Here is a 21,779-nt window from a genome sequence, read left to right on the forward strand (position 1 = left end):
AGTAATCCTCACTGAGTTGATTTGATGCCAACGACACTGTTTCTAGAAACAAGTGACAAATAAAGCTAATCTTTAAATCTTTATATTAATTAAACAAATTCTTTTCCCTGATGCTTTGCTTCCAAGTCTCCAGGCTTTTATTTTGGTACTCATTTGGGCCGCAGTGGTGATTGTGCCTCAGCACTGTATGTTGAAAGCTGCCCATCCACTTCCTCTGTGTTTAGGGACCTGGCCAAGGCCTCGGGCGAAGATTCTACTCTGGAGTTGCACCTGATCCAGCAGAAGGTGGTATTATTGCAGCTGAAACAGCGGTACTGTCAGGCGAAAATGCAGCTCTGTGTGAACGACCTCCAGGTACTCTTGCTTCCTCACGGGGACTGGTGGCAGAGGGCAGTAGGAGGGAGGTTCCCATCTATTCTTGGAATCGAAGTCCACTCCAGCAAAGACCATTCATTGGCTTGTTTTCCACTCCTGGGCTTGGGCCCTGCCACCTCAGTTCAGCCCAAACACACCACACTGCAGCCACCCTGCACCTTTGAGACTTCTGTTCACACCGTAAAAATGCCAGGCTGTATAGGCGGTTCAAAAGCTGAACTCCCAAAGTGAAGTTATAGGGTATTGATTGCAGTGATCATTTACAAGGGAAGGTGTGATTAATATATCAGTTAGTAGTTTTGCTTGCTGCCTGCAAGTCGTTGCTGTGTTTCACCAGCGCCAACTTAAACCAAGAGAATTATCCTGAACTATCAGAATCCCTCATTTTCCTTGTGATGGATTCATAGTACAGACTTTTTAGCCCACAATGACCTTTTAATCTACTCCAATATCAATCAAACAATTCCCTTCCACATAACCCACCATTTCCCTTTCATCCATGCACCTAAATAAGAGTCTCTGCTCTACCACCTCTACCAGCAGAGCATTGCACACAGCCACCACTCTCTGTCACCTCCCTGAGATACCCCCTTATACTTTACTTCAATCACCTTAAAATAATGCCCCCTCATATTAGCCATTTCCACCCTGGGAAAGTCTCTGGCTATCAATAATATGCTTTACCTCTTTTCATCCCTTTATCAGCTCATCTCTCCTCTTCCTTTGCTCCAGAGAAAAATGTCATAACTCATTCAATTTTCTCTTATAAGACGTGCTCTATAATCCAGGCAGTGTCCTGGTAAGTCTTCTCTGAGCTCTCTTGAAAGTTTCCACATCCTTCATATAATGAGGACAACCAGAACTGAACACAGTACTCCAAGTGTGGTCTAACTAGAATTTTACAGAGCTGCAGCATTACCTTGTGGCTCTTGATCTCATTACAAGGTAATTACCTTTGACTAATAAAGGCCAAAACACTTTATGCCTTCTTAATAACCCCATCAACTTGCATGGCAAGTGGCTAAAAAATATTGCTATAAAAAGTTGATACAAAAAATGTGTTGTAAAGTGACAATGTGTCATTGTTGGCTAAGGGCCAGTTGATAAACTCCTTCATAATTCACAGGACCTGTTGCAGCAGGCAAAGAAACCCCTGTCACCCCTGGTCCCTTCATCAGCCCAGTTACTACAGGTGGAGGTGGATATGGACCCACGTAAGCAGTGGGTCAGTCTGGACATCGATCCATCAGGGACCCCCATGGTAACATCATCTGCGCTACCAGTACTGGCAGAAGGAGATCGGTAAGTACAGATGGGATTTATGAGAATATTGCCAGGACTCAAAGGACTGAGTTATGGAGGGAGGCTGAGCAGGCTCAGACATTTTTCATTGGAGTGCAAAAGACTGAGGGGTGATTTCACTGAATGTTTCAATAGGCATGTAATAAGTAAAATGAATGTGAATCTGAATGACCTTCTACCACCTCCCAGCTTCTTACTTCATCCCCCCTCTCCCCCACCTACTTACTCTGGCTTCGTCCTCCTTCCTTTCCAGGACTGATGAAGGGTCTCAGCCCAAAACGTACACAGCTTATTCGCCTCCGTAGATGCTGCCTGTCCTGCTGAGTTCCTCCAGCATTTTGTGTGTTGCTCAACATCTGCAGAATTTCTTGTCTATGACGTTATGAGGGGTATAGATTGCGTGAATGCACACAATCTTTTTCCAGGGCTGTGGAATCAAGGACTAGAGGGCATAGGTTTAAGCTGAGAGGAAAGAGATTTAATAGGAACCTGAGGGGCAGCCTTTTCACGCAGAGGGTGGTCAGGATATGGAAGGAGCTGCCAAAAGAAATGGTTGAAGTAGGTACATTAACAACATTTAAAACCTTTGGATAGCTACATGGATAGGAAAAGTTTGAAGGAATATGGGTCAAATGCAGGCAAATCAGACTAGCTTTGATGGTCAGCATAAAGTAGTTGGGCTGAAAAGCTTGTTTCCACACTATACGACTATGATTCTATGTCACAAGAGATTAAGTGACTGTATGATATAGGAGCAGAAGTAGGCCATTCAGCCTATCGAGTCTGCTATGCCGTTCAATCATGGGCTGATGCAATTCTTCCAGTCTTCCGCACTCCCCTGCCTTTTCCCCAAACCCTTTGATGCCCTGGCTAATCAAGAACCTATCTACCTCTGCCTTAAATGCACCCAATGGCTTGGCCTCCACAGTTGCTCGTGGCAATAAATTTCACGGATTTACTCTGAATAAATTAATTTCTCCGCATCTCTGTTCTAAATGGACGTCCTTCAATCCTGAAGTTGTGCCCTCTTGTCGTAGACTCCCCTACCATGGGAAATAACTTTGCCATATCCAATCTATTCAGGCCTTTTAACATTCGGAATGTTTCTATGAGATCCCACCTCATTCTCCTGAACTCCAGGGAATACAGACCAAGAGCTGCCAGACGTTCCTCATACGGTAACCCTTTCATTCTCATGAATCTTCTTTGAACCCTCTCCAATGTCAGTATATCTGTTCTAAAATAAGGAGCCCAAAACTGCACACAATACTTCAAGTGTGGTCTTGCTGGAATCTAAAGCAACAAACTAGAGCCTTCTAGTCCATGTCCTCTTCTCGTTACTGCCACCAGGCCAGAGGTACAGAAACCTTGGGTCGCACACCACTAGGCTCAGGAACAGTTCCCTTCAATGATCAGACTCCTGAACCAGGATGCATAACTTTACTCACCTCAATTCTGAACTGATTCTACAACCTATAGACTCACTTTTAAGGACTCTTTACAACTCATTCTCAGTATTATGTTTCACTTGTGCAGTTCATCTTCTTTTGCATGTTGGTGTTTGTCAGCATAGGCCAGTTGGGCCGTTGGGCCTGTGCCCATGCTGTTTGACTGTGGTCTCTACTCCACCAGCCACTGCCCTGCATGTGATTCATCCCTTATGCATTCCCAGTCTCGGAGACTCTCACAGTTCTCTCCCTCCCCTTCCTAATCCCCATGTATCCAGTCTGTGTTAGACCTCAGGCCTCCCACTATCCTCATCTATCAGCCTGACTTCTATCGTTCCCAAGATCCCACCTCAGAGCATTGGTTAGTTGGTCTCATTTCTAGAATCAGAAGCCATACCAGCGAAGGTTAAGAGTACTGGTGTGCCAGATGCTTAGTAAGGTAGCTGGACCTGGTTAACATTCATTAATTATCTTAGTGATCACCTTCAATCTGTCACTTTTTCTGGAAGGACATCGTAGAGGGACATTTGCTCTGTATCTATCTAATAGTTATTGTTACTGCCCTGAGAGTATGTGATGGTACAGTGTCGATGGAGCATCATCTATTCTGTGTATAACCCTGGGAGCGTGTGATGGGACAGTGTAGAGGGAACTTCCTCCCGTGCCTGGCCCATGCTGCTGCCGGGACAGCGTAGCTGGATTTCAGGAAATTGAGAATGGCTTTATAATAAACCAGTGTCATCCCTGCCTAGGAGTGTGTGACAGGACAGTGAAGGTGAGGTATTTTGCTGTATCTACACCATGGTGTTTCCTACTCTGGGAGTGTTGTTGGGACAGTGTTGAGGCACTTTACTCTGTATCCAACTCACACTGTCCCTGTCCCGGATGAGCTTGATATGATGTAATCTGTAAAATTGCATTGAAATCCTCCAGGAGACTTCACAAATAATTACCAAAGTTTGTTTACAATTCAAAATTTCCAATCACATTGTTACAATTAAATATCCATACCCAGCATTTCAGAACATTGAGAAGCAAACCCTTACACTTTCTGTACCCCAAGCCCGGCAATTCCTTCTCTCTGTTTACTTCCCTTTGGAAAGTTGTTATTCGACCATCTTTCACATAGTTTGTCATTACATTCCAGTTCGGAGATCCTGTCTCTGCCTTAATCCCCACTGGATTCTCTGGCGTTGGTCTTCAGTTCTCAGCCTTCCTCGGTTTGGAAATGGTTGCACTCTATCAGCTACATGGGAAACCCTCATAATTTTGTACAATCTTCACCACATTTTGCCACAGTCCAATTTCTCCCCTATAGTTTCTCAGCTGTAGTCCCTTATCCTCAACAAGAATTCCTCTACGTCCTTCCTGGAATTGTGTACTGGATTCTATTGAGTGATTTACAAGTGTTTAGCATATTTCCTTGATTGTCATTTTAAATATTTGTGTTAGCTTTCTCAATGATAGATGTTGACCACACATCATGTCAGGGGAACGATTGAAAAACTGGTATAAACTACCATCAAATTTTTATTACTAAAAGGAAGTTTTTTGCCAGGTTGACTTTATTCTTCAAACATTGGAGAACTTGGACCATTAGGGTAAGTGCTTGTTCATCCTCTCCAAGGGCAGCAGACACAGCTGATGTGGTCTCAAGAGAAGCTGTGGCCATTTAAGGTGATGAATCTTTGAAATCTCCTAGCCCAACAGGCAGTGGAACCTTCATCAGTAAACATGTTCACAGCCGTGATATGAATAACAGATTATTAGACAATAAGAGACAAGCAGAATTAGACCATTTGGCCCATTGAGCTTGCGTAAACCCATTCTCCTGCCTTCTCTCCAAGACCTTTGACACCCTTACTATTCAGAAAACTATCAACCTCCACTTTAAATATACCCAATGACTTGGCCTCCACTGCCGTCTGTGGCAATGAATTCCACAGATTCACCACCCTCTGGCTAAAGAAATTCCTCCTCATCTCTGTTCTAAAGGAACCTCCTTCTATCCTGAGGCTGTGCCCTCTGGTCCTAGACTCTCCCACTATTGCAAACATCCTCGCCACATCTACTCTATCTAGGCCTTTCAATGAGATCTCCCTTCATTCTTCTAAACATCAGTGAGCAGAGGCCCAAAACCATCAAATGCTCCTATGTGTTAACCCTTTCATTCTACGGATTATTGTCATTAAACTAATCTACACTCTCCCCCATACCAGCACATCCTTTAATAGCTAAGGGGTCCAAAACTATACATAGTACTCCAAATGTAGTCTGACCAATTCATATAAAGCCTCAGCTTTATACTCTGCTCCTCTCCAAATGAGTGCTAACATTGCGTTTGCCTTCCTTGTGCATGAATCACAAAAAGTTGGTTTTCAGGTGCAGCAGGCTATCAAGAAAGCAAATGGAAATATTAGCCTTCATTGCTGGGGGATTGAATTTAAGAGCAGGGAGGTTATGCTGTAACTGTACTGGGTACTGGTGAGGCCACACCTGGAGTACTGCGTGAAGTTCTGGTCTCCTTACTTGAGAAAGGATATACTGGCTGTGGAGGCAGTGCAGAGGAGGTTCACCAGGTTGATTCCAGAGATGAGTGGGTTACACTATGAGGAGAGATTGAGTCGCCTGGGACTGTACTCACTGGAATTCAGAAAAATGAGAGGAGATCTTATAGACACATGTAAAATTATGAAAGAGATAGATAAGATAGAAGCAGGCAAGTTGTTTCTCCTGGAAGGTGAGACGAGAACTAGGGGACATAGCCTCAAGATTCAGAGGAGTAGATTTAGGCTGGAGATGAGGAGGAACTGCGTTTCCCAGACAGTGGTGAATCTGTGCAATTCTCTGCCCAATGAAGCAGTGGAGGCTACCTCAGTAAATATATTTAAGACAAGGTTGGATAGATTTTTGCATAGTAGGGGAATTAAGGGTTATGGGGAAAGGCGGGCAGGTGGAGATCAGCCATGATCTTATTGAATGGCGGAGCAGGCTTAACAGGCCAGATGGCCTACACCTGCTCCAATTTCTTTTCTTACTACCAACCAATCTGCATGTTAACTTCAGGGCTTCCCGTGCTCCCAATTGTCTTTGCACCTCCAATCTCTGAATTTCTGAATATTGGAAATCCTTCTGGTGGTTAAAACAGAAAGTGCTGAACAAAAACCCAGCATCTGTGGATAGAGAATTGAGTGCATTCATTTCATTACCGCCACCCCCATTGTACGAACAACTATTCCATATAGGAGTTCATGAGATTATCAGAGGCACAGATAGGGCAGACAGTCAGTATCGTTTCCCCAGGATCAAAATATCAAACATTAGATGATGTACGTCTGAGGTGAGAGGGGGAAGGTTCAGAACATAATCCATTACAGCACAGTTCAGGGCCTCAATCTTGCGCCAACCTTTTAACTTATTCCAAGATCAAACTACCCCTTCCCTCACACCGAACCCTTTATTTTTCTCTCATCCATGTGCCAATCTAAGAGTTTCTTAAATGCCCCTCATGTATCTGCCCCTACCACCACCTCTGGCAGGACATTCCATGTACCAACCACTCTTGTGTGTAAAAAAGCATACCTCTGACATCTCCCATGTACTCCAATCACTTTAACATACACCCACTGATATTAGCCATTTCTGCCCTGGAAAGAGGTCTCTGGCTATTGATATTGATATCGATCTATGCCTCTTAGCGTCTTGTCCACCTTTGCAAACTTGCCTCATCATCCTCCAGTCGAGAGAGAAAAGCCCTAGCTTGCTTGAGCTGGTTTAAAGGAGATGTGTGGGGCAAGTTCTTTACAGAGAATAGTGGGTACCTGTCAGGGTTGGTAGTGTTCTCTTCGAAAGAGAAAACTCAATAAAGAGTCCTCATTGAGTCTTTATCGATACACCACTAAAAGCAATGTCAGCATGTACTGTGGCTTTGTATGATAGCTGCTCTGCACGTGACCACGAGAAGCTGCAGAGGATTGAGGACAGAGTGCAGAGCATCACAGTAACCAGCCTCCCCTCCATGCACTCTGTCAGTAATGCAGTCACTCCCAGGCATTCCAGGCATTCCCAGGCATTCCCTCCCCTCCCTTCAATCAGGCAGAAGTTACAGCAGCATGAAAGCATGTATCAAGGGCTCGGGGCAGCTTCTATCCTGAGTTATGTCTAATGAAGGATAAAATGGACTCATGACTTAACAATCTGCTTCATTATGATCTTGCATTATTTTCGTTCACCTGCACTACACTTTTTTGGTAGCTTTCACACTTTATTTATCTTTTTTTTAGTTTAGAGATACAGCACAGTAACAGGCCTTTCCGGCCCAGTGAGCCTGCGTTACCCAATTATACCCATGTGACCAATTACAGACAATTGAATTTTTGGAATATGTGAGGAAACCAGAGCACCCAGACGTACAAACTCCTTCCAGACAGTAGCAGGAATTGAACCCGGGTCGCGGGTGCTGTAATAGCGTTACACTAACGATTATGCTACTGTCAGCTGTATGGTTATGATTTTGCCTTGTGCTACCTCAATGCACTGTGTAAATACTAGATCTGTATGCACAGTAGGCAAGACAAGCCTTTCACTGTATCGCGGTACTTGTGACAATAATAAACCAGTATCAATACCTGTGTGGATTATGTGCAGGCAAAGGGGATTTACTTTAATTTGGCATTATGGTCAGCACAGATATTATGGGCCAAAGGGCCTGTTCCTGCGTTGCTCTGTTCTATGATTATCAGATTGGCAGACATCACCAGCAAGATCACCATTATGCCATTCAGAAACTGTTGTTAGCCCACACCTGGAATATCATGTGCAGTTATTGTCGTCATACTAAAGGATAAAGAGATTATATAGCGATTAGTTTTATTGATTACATGTACTTTGAAACATACAGTGCAATGTATTGTTTTACATCAAATCAAATCAGTGAGTATGTGTGGGGGCAGCTTGCAAGTGTTGCCACACTTCTGGTACCAATATGGCATGTCCACGACTTACTGACCCTAACTGTACATCTTTGGAATGTGTAAGGAAACCCATGCAGTGATGGGGAGAACGTATAAACTCCTTGTAAACAGTGCTTTAAAGCATCATGGTAGTAGTAGTTTCTTGAAGTCCGAGGAAGACGAATGTGTTGCGCAGTCAACGCCTGTGGGCACGCATATGACTTCTAAGGCCGAAGTCCGAAGCACAGATTAGGTCACAGATGGGGCAAGGAACACCGCCTGTTGGGGCAGGAGCAGACGCCTTCCTGTTTCTATCTTGACTCACCTTGAGGCGCTGCATGCGCCAGTTGGCTTGGAAGTTGTTTGCTGCCTTGGAGCATAGATTGCGCCACTTGGACCAATCAGCAGCAGTGTGTTCGAGATCGCGGGGCTGGAGTTTGGCCCACTTAAGGTTTGACTGGAGGTTGACCTTGTACCTCTTCCTTGGGCGACCTTGGGCACGGTTGCCCTGCTCCAGTTCTCCGTAGAACAACTGACACGGCATTCTGGACTCATTCATGCGGATCACATGGCCGGTCCATCTGAGCTGAGCCTTCAAAACCTTGGCTTCAATGCTTGTGGAATTGGCTCGGTCCAGGACTGTCAGGTTGGAGATACGGTCTTGCCAGCGGATTTGCATGATTGATCGCAGAGCGCGATTGTGGAATTGTTCAAGCTGTTTGACACGTCTGCGATACAGTGTCCAGGTTTCACAGCCATATAAAAGTGATGAGACCACAACAGCATTGTAAACCTTCAGTTTAGTGGAGAGGCGAATGTCTTTGTGGGGTAGAACTTTGACCTGGAGCCTTCCGAGCACCTGGCTTGCTTTCTGGATCCTTGATGTGATTTCTTTATCAAGGGCACCATCGCTGGAGATGGTACTCCCCAGGTATTTGTTGTCAACGTTCTGTAGTTGTGTGTCATCGATAGTGATGCATGGCTGTGGCGGGGCACTGTTAGGTGCAGGCTGCAGGAGGACCTCTGTTTTACCGAGGCTGATTGTCAAGCTGAACAATTTAGATGCGGCGGAGAATCTGCTGACCATTGTTTGTAGATGGTCCTCTTGGTGTGCCATGAGTGCGCAGTCATCTGCAAAGAGCGCTTCTATGAACAGCTTTCGGAGGATCTTTGTGTGTGCTGCAAGGCAACGTAGGTCAAAGAGTGACCCGTCCAGGCGGCATTTGATATAAATGCCCAGGTTTAGGTCTTTGACAGCATGCACTAGTACTTGAGTGAAGAAAAGGTTGAAAACTACTGGTGCAAGCACACAACCCTGTTTAACGCTGTTAGAGATGTCAAATTTCCCGCTCGGTTCATCAGCTGAGAGAATCTCTCCAGTCATGTTGTCATGGAAGAGGCGGATGAGGTTGATGAATTCTGGAGGGCAGCCAAGTTTCCCGAGGATGATCCACAAGGCTTCTCTGTTGATAGTATCAAACGCTTTAGTCAGATCAATGAAGACAAAGTACAAGTTCATGTTCTGCTCCAGGCATTTCTCCTGCATTTGTCTAACAGTGATGATCATATCCACAGTACAGCGTTTAGGCTGAAAGCCACATTGCGATTCTGGGAGGTTTCCTTTGGATACTGTTGAAATAAGTCTATTGAGGATGATGCGAGCCAGGATTTTGCCGGCGATGGAAAGTAGGGAGATGCCCCGGTAGTTCCCACAGTCTGTGCGCGGGCCTTTGTTTTTGTATAGGGCGACTATTGCAGCATCCCGAAGGTCAAGGGGCATTACTTCCTCTTCCCAGATACTGACCAGGACGTCCTGGAATGCTTCGAGTGACTCCTGGTTGAGGGCTTTGAACAGTTCTGCGGGAATGCCATCCTTGCCTGGTAAGCACTAAGCTACTGTGGCCAAGGAATGATGTGATTAAACTAGGAAACTGTGTAGAAATCACTAGGATGTTGCCAGGACTGGAAGCTTGAGATGTAAGGAGAGACTCTGGAAAGAGTTTTCCCTGGAGCTGAGGGGGTCTCCTTAAAGAAGTTAATAAAGTCATGAGGGGTATAGATAGGCAAGATAATCACAGTCTTTTCCCCAGGGTGAAACTAGATGGCATAAGTTTAAGGTGGGTCAAAGTCAATGTCAAGTTTATTTGTACACAGGTGCAATGAAAAACTTACTTGCAACAGCATCATAGGCACAAAGCATCAGATAAGCAGAATTCACAAGAAAAACATAAACATAAATTATACATGATTCCGCAGTGGTCGGTGTTGGGAATCACTTCTTTTTATGCTCTATATAAGTGATTTAGATGATGGAATAGATGGCTTTGTTGCCAAGTTTGTGGATGATATGAAGATTGGTGGAGGGGCAGGTAGGGCTGAGGAAACAGGTAGGATGCAGAAGGACTTAGAGAGATTAGGAGAATGGGCAAGAAAGTGGCAAATGAAATACAATGTTGAAATATGCATGGTCCTGCACTTTGGTAGTAAAGATAAATGTGCAGACTATTTTCTAAACGGGGAGAAGATATAGGAATGCAGAGAGATGCAGAACACCCTGAAGGTTAACTTACAGGTTGAGTTGGTGGTGAGGAAGGCAAATGCCATGTTAGCATTCATTTCGAGAGGTCTAGAATACAAGAGCAGGGATGTGATGCTGAGGCTTTATAATGCACTGGTGAGGCCTCACCATGTGTATTGTGAACAGTTTTGGGCCCCTCATCTTTGAAAAGATGTGGTGGCATTGGAGGGGGTCCATAGGAGGTTCACAAGGATGATTCCAGGAATGAAAGGGTTATCGTATGAGGAACATTTAATGACTCGGGGTCTGTACTCGCTGGAATTCAGAAGGATGAGGGGGAATCTCACTGAAACCTTTCAAATGTTGAAAGCCTAGACAGAGTAGATGTGGAAAGGATGTTTCCCATGGTAGGACAGTCTAGGACAAGAGGGAACAGCCTCAGGATAGAGGGACGTCCATTTAAAACAGAGATATGGAGAAATTTCCTTAGCCAAAGGATGGTGAATTTGTGGAATTCATTGCCACATGTAGCTGTAGAGGCCAGGTTATTGGGTGTATTTAAGGCAGAGATTGATAGGTTCTTGATTGGACATGGCATCAAAGGTTATGGTGAGTAGGCCGGGAACTGGGGTTGAGGAGGAGATAGATAAAAGGATCAGCCATGATTGAATGCAGAGCAAACGCGATGGGCCAGATGGCCTAGTTTTGCTCCTATGCCTTATGGTCTTCTGATCTTTACAAGAAAACTCGATTAGATCAGAAAAAAAGCAAACTCTGTTTTAGTACAAAGTGATCAATGGTTATTATGTTAATAGAAACATAGAAACATAGAAAATAGGTGCAGGAGTAGGCCATTCAGCCCTTCAAGCCTGCACCACCATTCAGTATGATCATGGCTGATCATCCAACTCAGAACCCTTTACCTGCTTTCTCTCCATACCCCCTGATCCCTTTAGCCACAAGGGCCATATCTAACTTCCTCTTAAATATAGCCAATGAACCGGCCTCAACTGTTTCCTGTGGCAGAGAATTCCACAGATTCACCACTCTCTGTGTGAAGAAGTTTTTCCTCATCTCGGTCCTAAAAGGCTTCCCCTTTATCCTTAAACTGTGACCCCTCATTCTGGACTTCCCCAACATCAGAAACAATCTTCCTGCATCTAGCCTGTCCAATCCCTTTAGAATTTTATACGTTTCAATAAGATCCCCCCTCAATCTTCTAAATTCCAGTGACTATAAGCCTAGTCGATCCAGTCTTTCTTCATATGAAAGTCCTGCCATCCCAGGAATCAATCTGGTGAACCTTCTTTGTACTCCCTCTATGGCAAGAATGTCTTTCCTCAGATTAGGGGACCAAAACTGCACACAATATTCTAGGTGCGGTCTCACTAAGGCCTTCTACAACTGCAGTAGAACCTCCCTGCTCCTGTACTCAAATCCTTTTGCTATGAATGCCAACATACCATTTGCCTTTTTCACCGCCTGCTGTACCTGCATGCCCACCTTCAATGACTGGTGTACAATGACACCCAGGTCTCGTTGCACCTCCCCTTTTCCTAATCGGCCACCGTTCAGATAATAATCTGTTTTCCTGTTCTTGCAACCAAAGTGGATAACCTCACATTTATCCACATTAAATTGCATCTGCCATGAATTTGTCCACTCACCTAACCTATCCAAGTCACCCTGCATCCTGTTAGCATCCTCCTCACAGCTAACACCGCCGCCCAGCTTTGTGTCATCCGCAAACTTGGAGATGCTGCATTTAATTCCCTCGTCTAAATCATTAATATATATTGTAAACAACTGGGGTCCCAGCACTGAGCCTTGCGGTACCCCACTAGTCACTGCCTGCCATTCTGAAAAGGTCCCGTTTACTCTCACTCTTTGCTTCCTGTCTGCCAACCAATTCTCTATCCACATCAATACCATACCCCCAATACCGTGTGCTTTAAGTTTGCACACTAATCGCCTGTGTGGAACCTTGTCAAAAACCTTTTGAAAATCTAAATATACCACATCCACTGGCTCTCCCCTATGCACTCTACTAGTTACATCTTCAAAAAATTCTATAAGATTCGTCAGACATGATTTTCCTTTCACAAATCCATGCTGACTTTGTCCGATGATTTCACCTCTTTCCAAATGTGCTGTTATCACATCTTTGATAACCGACTCTAGCATTTTCCCCACCACCGATGTCAGACTAACCGGTCTATAATTCCCCGGTTTCTCTCTCCCTCCCTTTTTAAAAAGTGGGGTTACATTAGCCACCCTCCAATCCTCAGGAACTAATCCAGAATCTAAGGAGTTTTGAAAAATTATCACTAATGCATCCACTATTTCCTGGGCTACTTCCTTAAGCACTCTGGGATGCAGACCATCTGGCCCTGGGGATTTATCTGCCTTTAATCCCTTCAATTTACCTAACACCACTTCCCTACTAACATGTATTTCCCTCAGTTCCTCCATCTCACTAGACCCTCGGTCCCTTACTATTTCCGGAAGATTATTTATGTCCTCCTTAATGAAGACAGAACCAAAGTAGTTATTCAATTGGTCTGCCATGTCTTTGTTCTCTATGATCAATTCACCTGTTTCTGACTGTAAAGGACCTACATTTGTCTTGACCAATCTTTTTCTTTTCACGTATCTATAAAAGCTTTTACAGTCACTTTTTATGTTCCCTGCCAGCTTTCTCTCATAATCTTTTTTCCCTTTCCTGATTAAGCCCTTTGTCCTCCTCTGCTGGTCTCTGAATTTCTCCCAGTCCTCAGGTGTGCCGCTTTTTTTTGCTAATTTATATGTTTCTTCTTTGGACTTGATACTATCCCTAATTTCCCTTGTCAGCCATGGGTGCACTACCTTCCCTGGTTTATTCTTTTACCAAACTGGGATGAACAATTGTTGTAGTTCATCCATGCGATCTTTAAATGCTTGCCATTGCATATCCACCATCAACGCTTTAAGTATCATTTGCCAGTCTATCTTAGCTAATTCACGTCTCATACCTTCAAAGTTACCCTTCTTTAAGTTCTTTAAACCTTTGTTTCTGAATTAACTATGTCACTCTCCATCTTAATGAAGAATTCCACCATATTATAGTCACTCTTACCCAAGGGGCCTCGCACAACAAGATTGCTAACTAACCCTTCCTCATTGCTCAATACCCAATCTAGAATGGCCTGCTCTCTAGTTGGTTCCTCGACATGTTGGTTCAGAAAACCATCCCGCATACATTCCAAGAAATCCTCTTCCTCAGCACTGTTGATAACATACAGTGATTAAGGGTTGCCACTTTGTTCATGAACCAAAAGGTAGAATGAAAGTAGTTGTTCTTGAACTGAGTGATGTGGGACTTCAGGTTTCTGTACCTCGTGCCCTGTGGTAGATGGTCATTGTTGGAATGACCTGGATAGTGGGGATACCACACTGCTTCTATATTCTATAGAAATCTCCTCTCATTTCATCCTCAAATCCCATCTTTCCATTTTTTGTGTGTGTTTGTGCAGTTTATATGGAATCATAGAATGTGAATTCCATTCCCAGCTCAGGTCAAGGTCACAGTTGAGTTTATTGTCATCTGCACAAGTTTATGTGTGCACAGGTGCAATGAAAAACTTACCTACAGCAGCATTACAGGCATATAGCATCAAGATACACAACACTCACAAGAGAAAAACATAATTTAAAAATACTTCCTATGTGGAGATTTATGACATATATGATTACATTATATATATATACACAATGTCTGAAATACATCTTATGGAAATGTTTGTTTGATAATGAACTTCAATAAAAAAATTACAAAAAAAATAATTTCTATACAATCTTTACAAGACAGAAAACAATTAGAACAAAAAATATCCATTTTAATGCAAAGTAATCAAAGTGGTCATTATGTTGCTAAAATATAGTGATTAGAGTTGTGTTCAAGATCAGAATGGTTGAAGAGAAGTAGCAGTTCTTGAATTAGTGGTGTGGGACTGTACCTCCTATCCAATGATGGATGTCAGACGATGGCATGACCTGGGTGCAACAATCTGTCAGAAGAAGCTGTAGATGTGGGTTCAATTACAATTTTTAAAAGACATTTGGACAGTACATGGATAGTAAAGGTTTAGAGAGATACAAGCCATACGCCTTACTGCTGCTTGTGTCTGGTAGGGGGGAGTTGAGGGGGAGCTTTGGGGTTTTAACTGTCATTCATTTTCGCAGAGTTGCTTGGAGTGTTCTTTTGTCTTCATGGTGTCATTTTTGCCAGGATACTGACTCACTGGCAGTTGGACCTTCCAGATACAGGTGTATTTCTACTGCACTCAATTGAAACATCTTGACTGCATGCAGATCTCCATTTAACTAATTATGTGACTTCTAAAACCAATTGGCTGCACCTGTGATGATTTAGTATGTCATATTAAAGAGGGTGAATATTTATGCAATCAATTATTTTGTGTGTTATATTTGTTATTAATTTTGATCACTTTGTAGAGATCGGTTTTCACTTTGACGTGAGTCTTTTCTGTTTATCGATGTCAAAAAGAGAAATTAAATCTACTGTGATTCAATGTAGTAAAACAATAAAACATGAAAACTTCCAAAGGGAGGGTGAATACTTTCTATAGGCACTGTAAATAATTGAATTTAAGTTCCACCATGAGCATGGTGGGGTTTGAACTCACAACCTGGAACATTAGTCCCCACCCAATATCTTACCCTGTGGTTTATGCTTTTTTTGTATTGGTGTCAGTTTATCATTGCCACATGTACCAGAAGGTGGTCCATCAGGAAAAGCCCTCCCCACCAGTGAGCTCATTCACAAGGAGCGCTGCCACAGGAAAGCAGCATCCACCATCCAGTCCACACTCTCTTCTTGCTGCTACCATCAGGCAGGAGATACAGGAGCTTTAGATCCCCCACTACCAGGTTCAGAGGCAGTTAATACTCTACCACCATCAGGCTCCTGGACTGGCACGGATAACTTCACCTACCAGACCTCTGAGCTAATTCCATAACTTACAGACTAATTTTCAAGGACTCTTCAACTCATGTTCCCAGTATTACTTACCTTTTACCTGCATGATTTGTCTTCTTTTGCACAGGGGTTGTTTGCCACTCTTTATGGTTTTTCTTAAATTCTATTGTATTTCTTTATTTTCCTGTAAATGCCTGCAAGAAAATGAATCTCAAGGTGGCATATGTTGACATATGTATATGTACTTTAATAACAAATGATACTTTGACTTTGATACAGTGAATAGTTTTATAACAGCGGGATAGAAGCTGTGCTTGAGCCCGGCGATGTATGCTTTCAGACTTTTGTATCTTCTGCCCGATGGGAGATACTGAATCTGTGGAACTCATTGCCACAGTTTGCTGTGGAGGATAAGTCTTTGAGTATATTTAAAGTGGATGTTGATAGGTTCTTGATTGGTAAGGGCATTGAAGGTTACAGGGAGAAGACGAGATGAGGGCTGAGAGGAATAATAAATCAGACTTAATGGGCCAAAAGGCCTCGCTCTGCTCCTATGTCTTTTGATCTTATTGGGAGGGAGGTGGGGGGGGGGGGAAGAAAGAATATCCAGAGTAGATAAAATCAAATATTATTGTCAGATGCAATGAATGCATTGGAAATCGGCGTAGATATGACCATAGAACCAGCGATTAGTATCCAAGATTCAGGACAAGTAGAAGACCTTTGAGCAGCTTTGTAAAAGCAGATAGTGTGGTGTTAAAAAGGTGAATGACCTGTTTCTGCAGCTAACATTGTGTGTGGAGGTACTCTATGCTGTTCTCCATACTCTCTGTTTCAGGCTGATCGAGATCAATGGAAGAAGTGCACGGGATTGCTCTGTGGAATCTTTGGAGCAGATGCTTGGTGAAACAGGCACTACCCAGATTTTGGTCCTGCGGAATGAGGAGAGGCAGCCCGGGAAGTCGGCGGAAGGTGCCTGCGCTCTGGAGAGTGCCCTCAAGGAGCTGACTGTCCTGCAGTCTGACTTCATCGCTACCAGTGTTGAGCTGTCAGCTCTCAGGAATGAGAAGGGGGAGATGTGGGCTGAGATCCAAAAGTAAGTGTCATCTTGATAACTCCGGTCACCACACTCCTTTCATCCTGCTTTTCCACGCTCTCATGATTAAACTGTCTCTGTACCTCTGTATGCTCCCTCTACTCCATCCTAGCACACACACTCCCAGGGTCAGTTAGAGTTCAACACACTCTACATTGTCCCAACACACGCTCTCAAGATCAGATATAGTAAATCTCACTCTATACTGCCCCATCACACACTCCCAGGGTTAGGTAAAGTAAAACTCACTCTACACTGTCCAATCGCACACTCCCAGGAACACACACAAAATGCTGGTGGAATGCAGCAGGCCAGGCAGCATCTAGAGAAAGAAGTATGTTTTGGGCCGAGACCCAAACTTGCTCTTCATTATCCCATCACACACTCCTAGGGTTAGATAGAATTAAGTTCACTCTACACTGTCCTATCATGCACTCCTACCAGGCCAGTGAATTATGGGATCCAACAAGAGAAAATCCAGCTACAATATCACCCCCTGACATTCTAAGCCATAATCATCACTGAATCCCACACTATCAATATTCTGGGCTTACCACTGACAGAAGCTGAACTGAAGTAGTTTCGTAGGCAGCGACACCATGCAGGAAATAGCAGCCCACTTGACAGAACTCCATCCACAACCATGCACTCACTCCACCGCCACCACACAGCCATAGCAGTTTGTACCATCTTCAGGACTCACCTCAGTGACTCACTGGGACTCCTCAGACAGCACCTTCTAAACCCACCAACTCTACTGCCTAGAAGGACAAGGGCAGCATTAGCACAGGGTACCCCATTCCCTGGGAGTCACCCACCAAGCCACACATCACCCTGTCTTGGAAATACACCGCCATTCCTTTCTCACTGGGTTAAACTATCTCTCAAACAATATTGTGGGTTTACCCACACCTCAGGGACACTGGTGGCTCAAAGAGGCAACTCACCACCACCTTCTCAAGGGCAGCTAGAGATGAGTAATTAAGGCCAGGCCCCACACCCTGTTACATATGAAAAAGTTTCTCTGATATCTTTTGGAGATCCATACATGCCAAATTCATCATAAAGCCTTCATTGATGCTTACTATTAGTTATCAGAGCAAAGTTTGTCAAACATGCATGATGTCCTGTATTATTCCAGGACGTGGTGGTTCTACAATATACAGGATACCATTAACCCACAGAGGTAGACACTCTTGCCGAGGCAAGAGTTGACTTCAAGATTAGCAGGTTGACTGCATCATCCGGTGTTGATGTGAATGAGGAGTCGTGGTTAGTTTTTACAATGGGGGAGCTCAGTCCAGCCCCCATCTCAGCAGTTAAGGACCCTGAGATTCGGTTCCAAAATCCAACCTCTTGATGCTCCCTGTCCAGTTGTGGAAAAGCATTCTCATTGCTCCCCATGATATCCCAACATCAGCCCTAGAGAATTCCTGCCCTCCACTGTCTAATAAATATCCGAAGGCATCACTGGTTGTTCCTGTTATGGAATCAGGGTTGTCCCAGCCACAGCCAGTAGTGCTGCACTGGGGCAGGTAATGGAAGGGTAGGGTATATTCTTCACCTCTGAACTTTCTGTCTACATTGGGGCAATATGTCACAGGCCCCTGTGACCTCTGCAGGCCACCCCAGACTGAGAATCATGATCTAATATCTTGTGAAGATTAAAAGTTAGTTTTATTTGTCACATGTACATTGAAACACACGGTGAACTGCATTGTTTGCATCAAATCAAATCAGCAAGGATGTGCTGGGGCAGTCTGTGTTTCCGACACCAACATAACATGCCCACAACTCACTAACCCTATCCCTATATCTTTTGAATGTGTGTGGCATCCGTTAGTCTCGCGAGACCATGGATCTGCGCCTGGAAAGTCTTGCTTCAGTCTGGAGTGTCCTCTCCAGGGCGCGGGCCTGGGCAAGGTTGCATGGAAGACCGGCAGTTGCCCGTGCAGCAAGTCTCCCCTCTCCACGCCACCGATGTTGTCCATGGGAAGGGCAAGGACTGGTACAGCTTGGCACCAGTGTTGTTGTAGGAGTTGCCAGAGTGAGGTTGGAGGCAATGTCGGACTGCCTTAGGGACTCCAGCTCCAGATTTGTCCTCAGGGTTTGCTCCCAAAGCCTTTCCCATGAGTGGGTATGGCCGCAAGGCAGCAGAGGTTTGAAATCAGAGTTTTCCCTCTCTTAGATGGACTGCCTTCCCAGGCTGACGAGCTCCATCTACCCGAAATCTTTAGAATATGGGGGGGAAATCGGAGCAGCCAGAGAAAATGCACGTGGTCACGGAGAGAACATAAGACTCCTTACAGACAGCGGCTGGAATCAAACCCTCATCTTACAACTGGTGCTGTGAAGTCTTACACCAATCGCTACATACGCAGCAAATTGCTTCCAGGGCTGAGCTATGAGGAAGAATCGAATGGATAGAACATAGAATAGAATAGGACGGTACAGGCACTTCGGACCACAATGTTATGCCGACCTTTTAATCTTTCCCTTCTACATAGCCCTCCATATTTCTGTCATCCTGGGGGAAAAGTATCTGGCTGACCGCTCTATGCTTCTTATCATCTTGTACACCTCTGCCAAGCCTCTCTCTGCCTTCTTAACTCCAAAGAGAAAAGTCCTAGCTTGCTCAGCCTGTTCTCATAAGCTGTGCCTCGAAAGCAGCAGCGTATTGGTAAGCCTCCTCTGCATCTTCTCTGAAGCTTCCTCATCTTTCCTATAATGAGGGGACCAGAACTGAACACAAGTGTGGTCTCATCAGGAGGCTAGAGAGCTGTAACAATACTTCACCACATTTGAATGTAATCCCCCAACTAATGAAGGCCGATATACCATATGCCTTCTTAACAACCCTATCAACTTGCATGGACCCCAACTTTAATGGGCTCCAGACAGGGAAGTTAGCCCAGATTGAGGAATCCAGGATTTAAGGGGCAAAATCTTAAAATAAGTCTGGGAGAAACTTCTCCACTAAGGGACTTCTTTACTGGTGGGACAGCAGATACTAACCCAAAACTTCAACCCTGAGAATGAATAAAGGAATGGGTTTGTTCAGTCACAATGGATCTGACCAGAAATGAAGTCCCAGATACAGCTTGTGGCCATGGGCTTAGGAGTCACAGAGTCATACAGCACAGAGTCAGGCCCTTCAGCCCAATGTGCCTGCCGACTGTGCTATCCATTGAGCTGGTCCCCTATCCCTCTAAACCCCTCCTATCCATGTGATTACCCAGATGGCTTTTAAATGTTGTTGATGTGCCGGCCATTATTTTGGCGGCACGGTAGCGTAGCAGCTAGCGATACGTTTTAGAGTGCCAGTGACCCTGGTTCAATTCCCACTGCTGTCTATAAGGAGTTTGTACATTCTCCCAATGACCACTTGGGCTTCCCTGGAGTGGTCCGTTTCCTTCCCACATTCCAAAGATGTACGGGTTAGGGTCAGGGTTACTAACTTGTGGGCATGCTATGTTGGTGCTGGAAGCATGACTACATTTCCAGTTTACCCAGACTGTTTTGGCTGCTGACACAAAATAATGCATTTCACTGTATATTTCAAAATACCTATGACAAATAAAGCTAAGCGTTATCTTTATTTCTGGCAGCTTATTCCCAATACACATCACCATTTGAGTTAAGAAGTTGCCCCTGATATGCCCTTTAAATCTCTGGCCTCTGACCTTAAACCTATGTCCTCTTGTTTCAGGCACCTTACCCCTAGGAAAAATAATATGGGCTTTCACACTTTATATACCCCTTGTGATCTTGTATATCTCTTTTAGATCAGCCTTCAATCTCCTACATTCCAGGTAAAGAAGGTTTAGTCTTCACAACCTCTCCTGTAACTCAGGCTCTTAAGTTGTGGTAGCCTCTTGGTAAATTTCTTCTGCACCCTGCCTAGTTTAATGAGCAAAACTCACAACAAGCTGGAGGAATTCACCAAGTCGAAAGTATCTATGGAGGGATAAACGTTCAAAGGTTCATTTATTATCAAAGTATACAACTGGGAATTTCTTCAATTATCCGCATAGCCGTGAAACCAAGACAAAAAGGAAAGGCAGCACGATCATCAACCCCCAAATCCCCCCTCCCTACAAAAAAAACCCAAACAAAACAGATCAGGCACGTCAACCCCCAAATCCCACCTCCCTACAAAAAAAAACCAAACAAAACAGATCAGGCACGTCAACCCCCAAATCCCACCTCCCTACAAAAAAAAACCAAACAAAACAGATCAGGCACGTCAACCCCCAAATCCCACCTCCCTACAAAAAAAAAACCAAACAAAACAGATCAGGCACGTCAACCCCCAAATCCCCCCTCCCTACAAAAAAAACCCAAACAAAACAGATCAGGCACGTCAACCCCCAAATCCCCCCTCCCTACAAAAAAAACCAAACAAAACAGATCAGGCATGTCAACCCCCAAATCCCCCCTCCCTACAAAAAAAAACAAAACAGATCAGGCACATCAACCCCCAAATCCCCCCTCCCTACAAAAACAAAACAAAACAGATCAGGCACGTCAACCCCCAAATCCCCCCTCCCTACAAAAACCAAACAAAACAGATCAGGCACGTCAACCCCCAAATCCCCCCTCCCTACAAAAAAAACCAAAACAGATCAGGTTCGTCAACCCCCAAATCCCCCCTCCCTACAAAAAAAACCAAACAAAACAGATCAGGCATGTCAACCCCCAAATCCCCCCTCCCTACAAAAAAAAACAAAACAGATCAGGCACGTCAACCCCCAAATCCCCCCTCCCTACAAAAACAAAACAAAACAGATCAGGCACGTCAACCCCCAAATCCCCCCTCCCTACAAAAACCAAACAAAACAGATCAGGCACGTCAACCCCCAAATCCCCCCTCCCTACAAAAAAAAAACAAAACAGATCAGGCACGTCAACCCCCAAATCCCCCCTCCCTACAAAAAAAAACAAAACAGATCAGGCACGTCAACCCCCAAATCCCCCCTCCCTACAAAAAAAAACAAAACAGATCAGGCACGTCAACCCCCAAATCCCCCCTCCCTACAAAAACCAAACAAAACAGATCAGGCACGTCAACCCCCAAATCTCCCTCCCTACAAAACAAACAAAACAGATC

General features: G+C 44.4%; 1 protein-coding gene across 1 annotated transcript in view; it reads left to right on the forward strand.

Annotated features, from left to right (window-relative positions):
* LOC140723002 (uncharacterized) overlaps positions 1 to 21,779 on the forward strand; it is an 86,594-nt gene that overhangs the window by 40,156 nt on the left and 24,659 nt on the right. Inside the window, exons 9-12 of the mRNA XM_073037632.1 lie at positions 225 to 354; positions 1,502 to 1,677; positions 14,817 to 14,900; positions 16,412 to 16,669. Coding sequence (XP_072893733.1) covers positions 225 to 354; positions 1,502 to 1,677; positions 14,817 to 14,900; positions 16,412 to 16,669 — 648 coding nt within the window. The remainder of the gene's footprint in view (positions 1 to 224; positions 355 to 1,501; positions 1,678 to 14,816; positions 14,901 to 16,411; positions 16,670 to 21,779) is intronic.

This window comes from Hemitrygon akajei, chromosome 3 (assembly GCF_048418815.1).
Source record: "Hemitrygon akajei chromosome 3, sHemAka1.3, whole genome shotgun sequence".
In the NCBI taxonomy this organism is placed as follows: Eukaryota; Metazoa; Chordata; class Chondrichthyes; order Myliobatiformes; family Dasyatidae; genus Hemitrygon; species Hemitrygon akajei.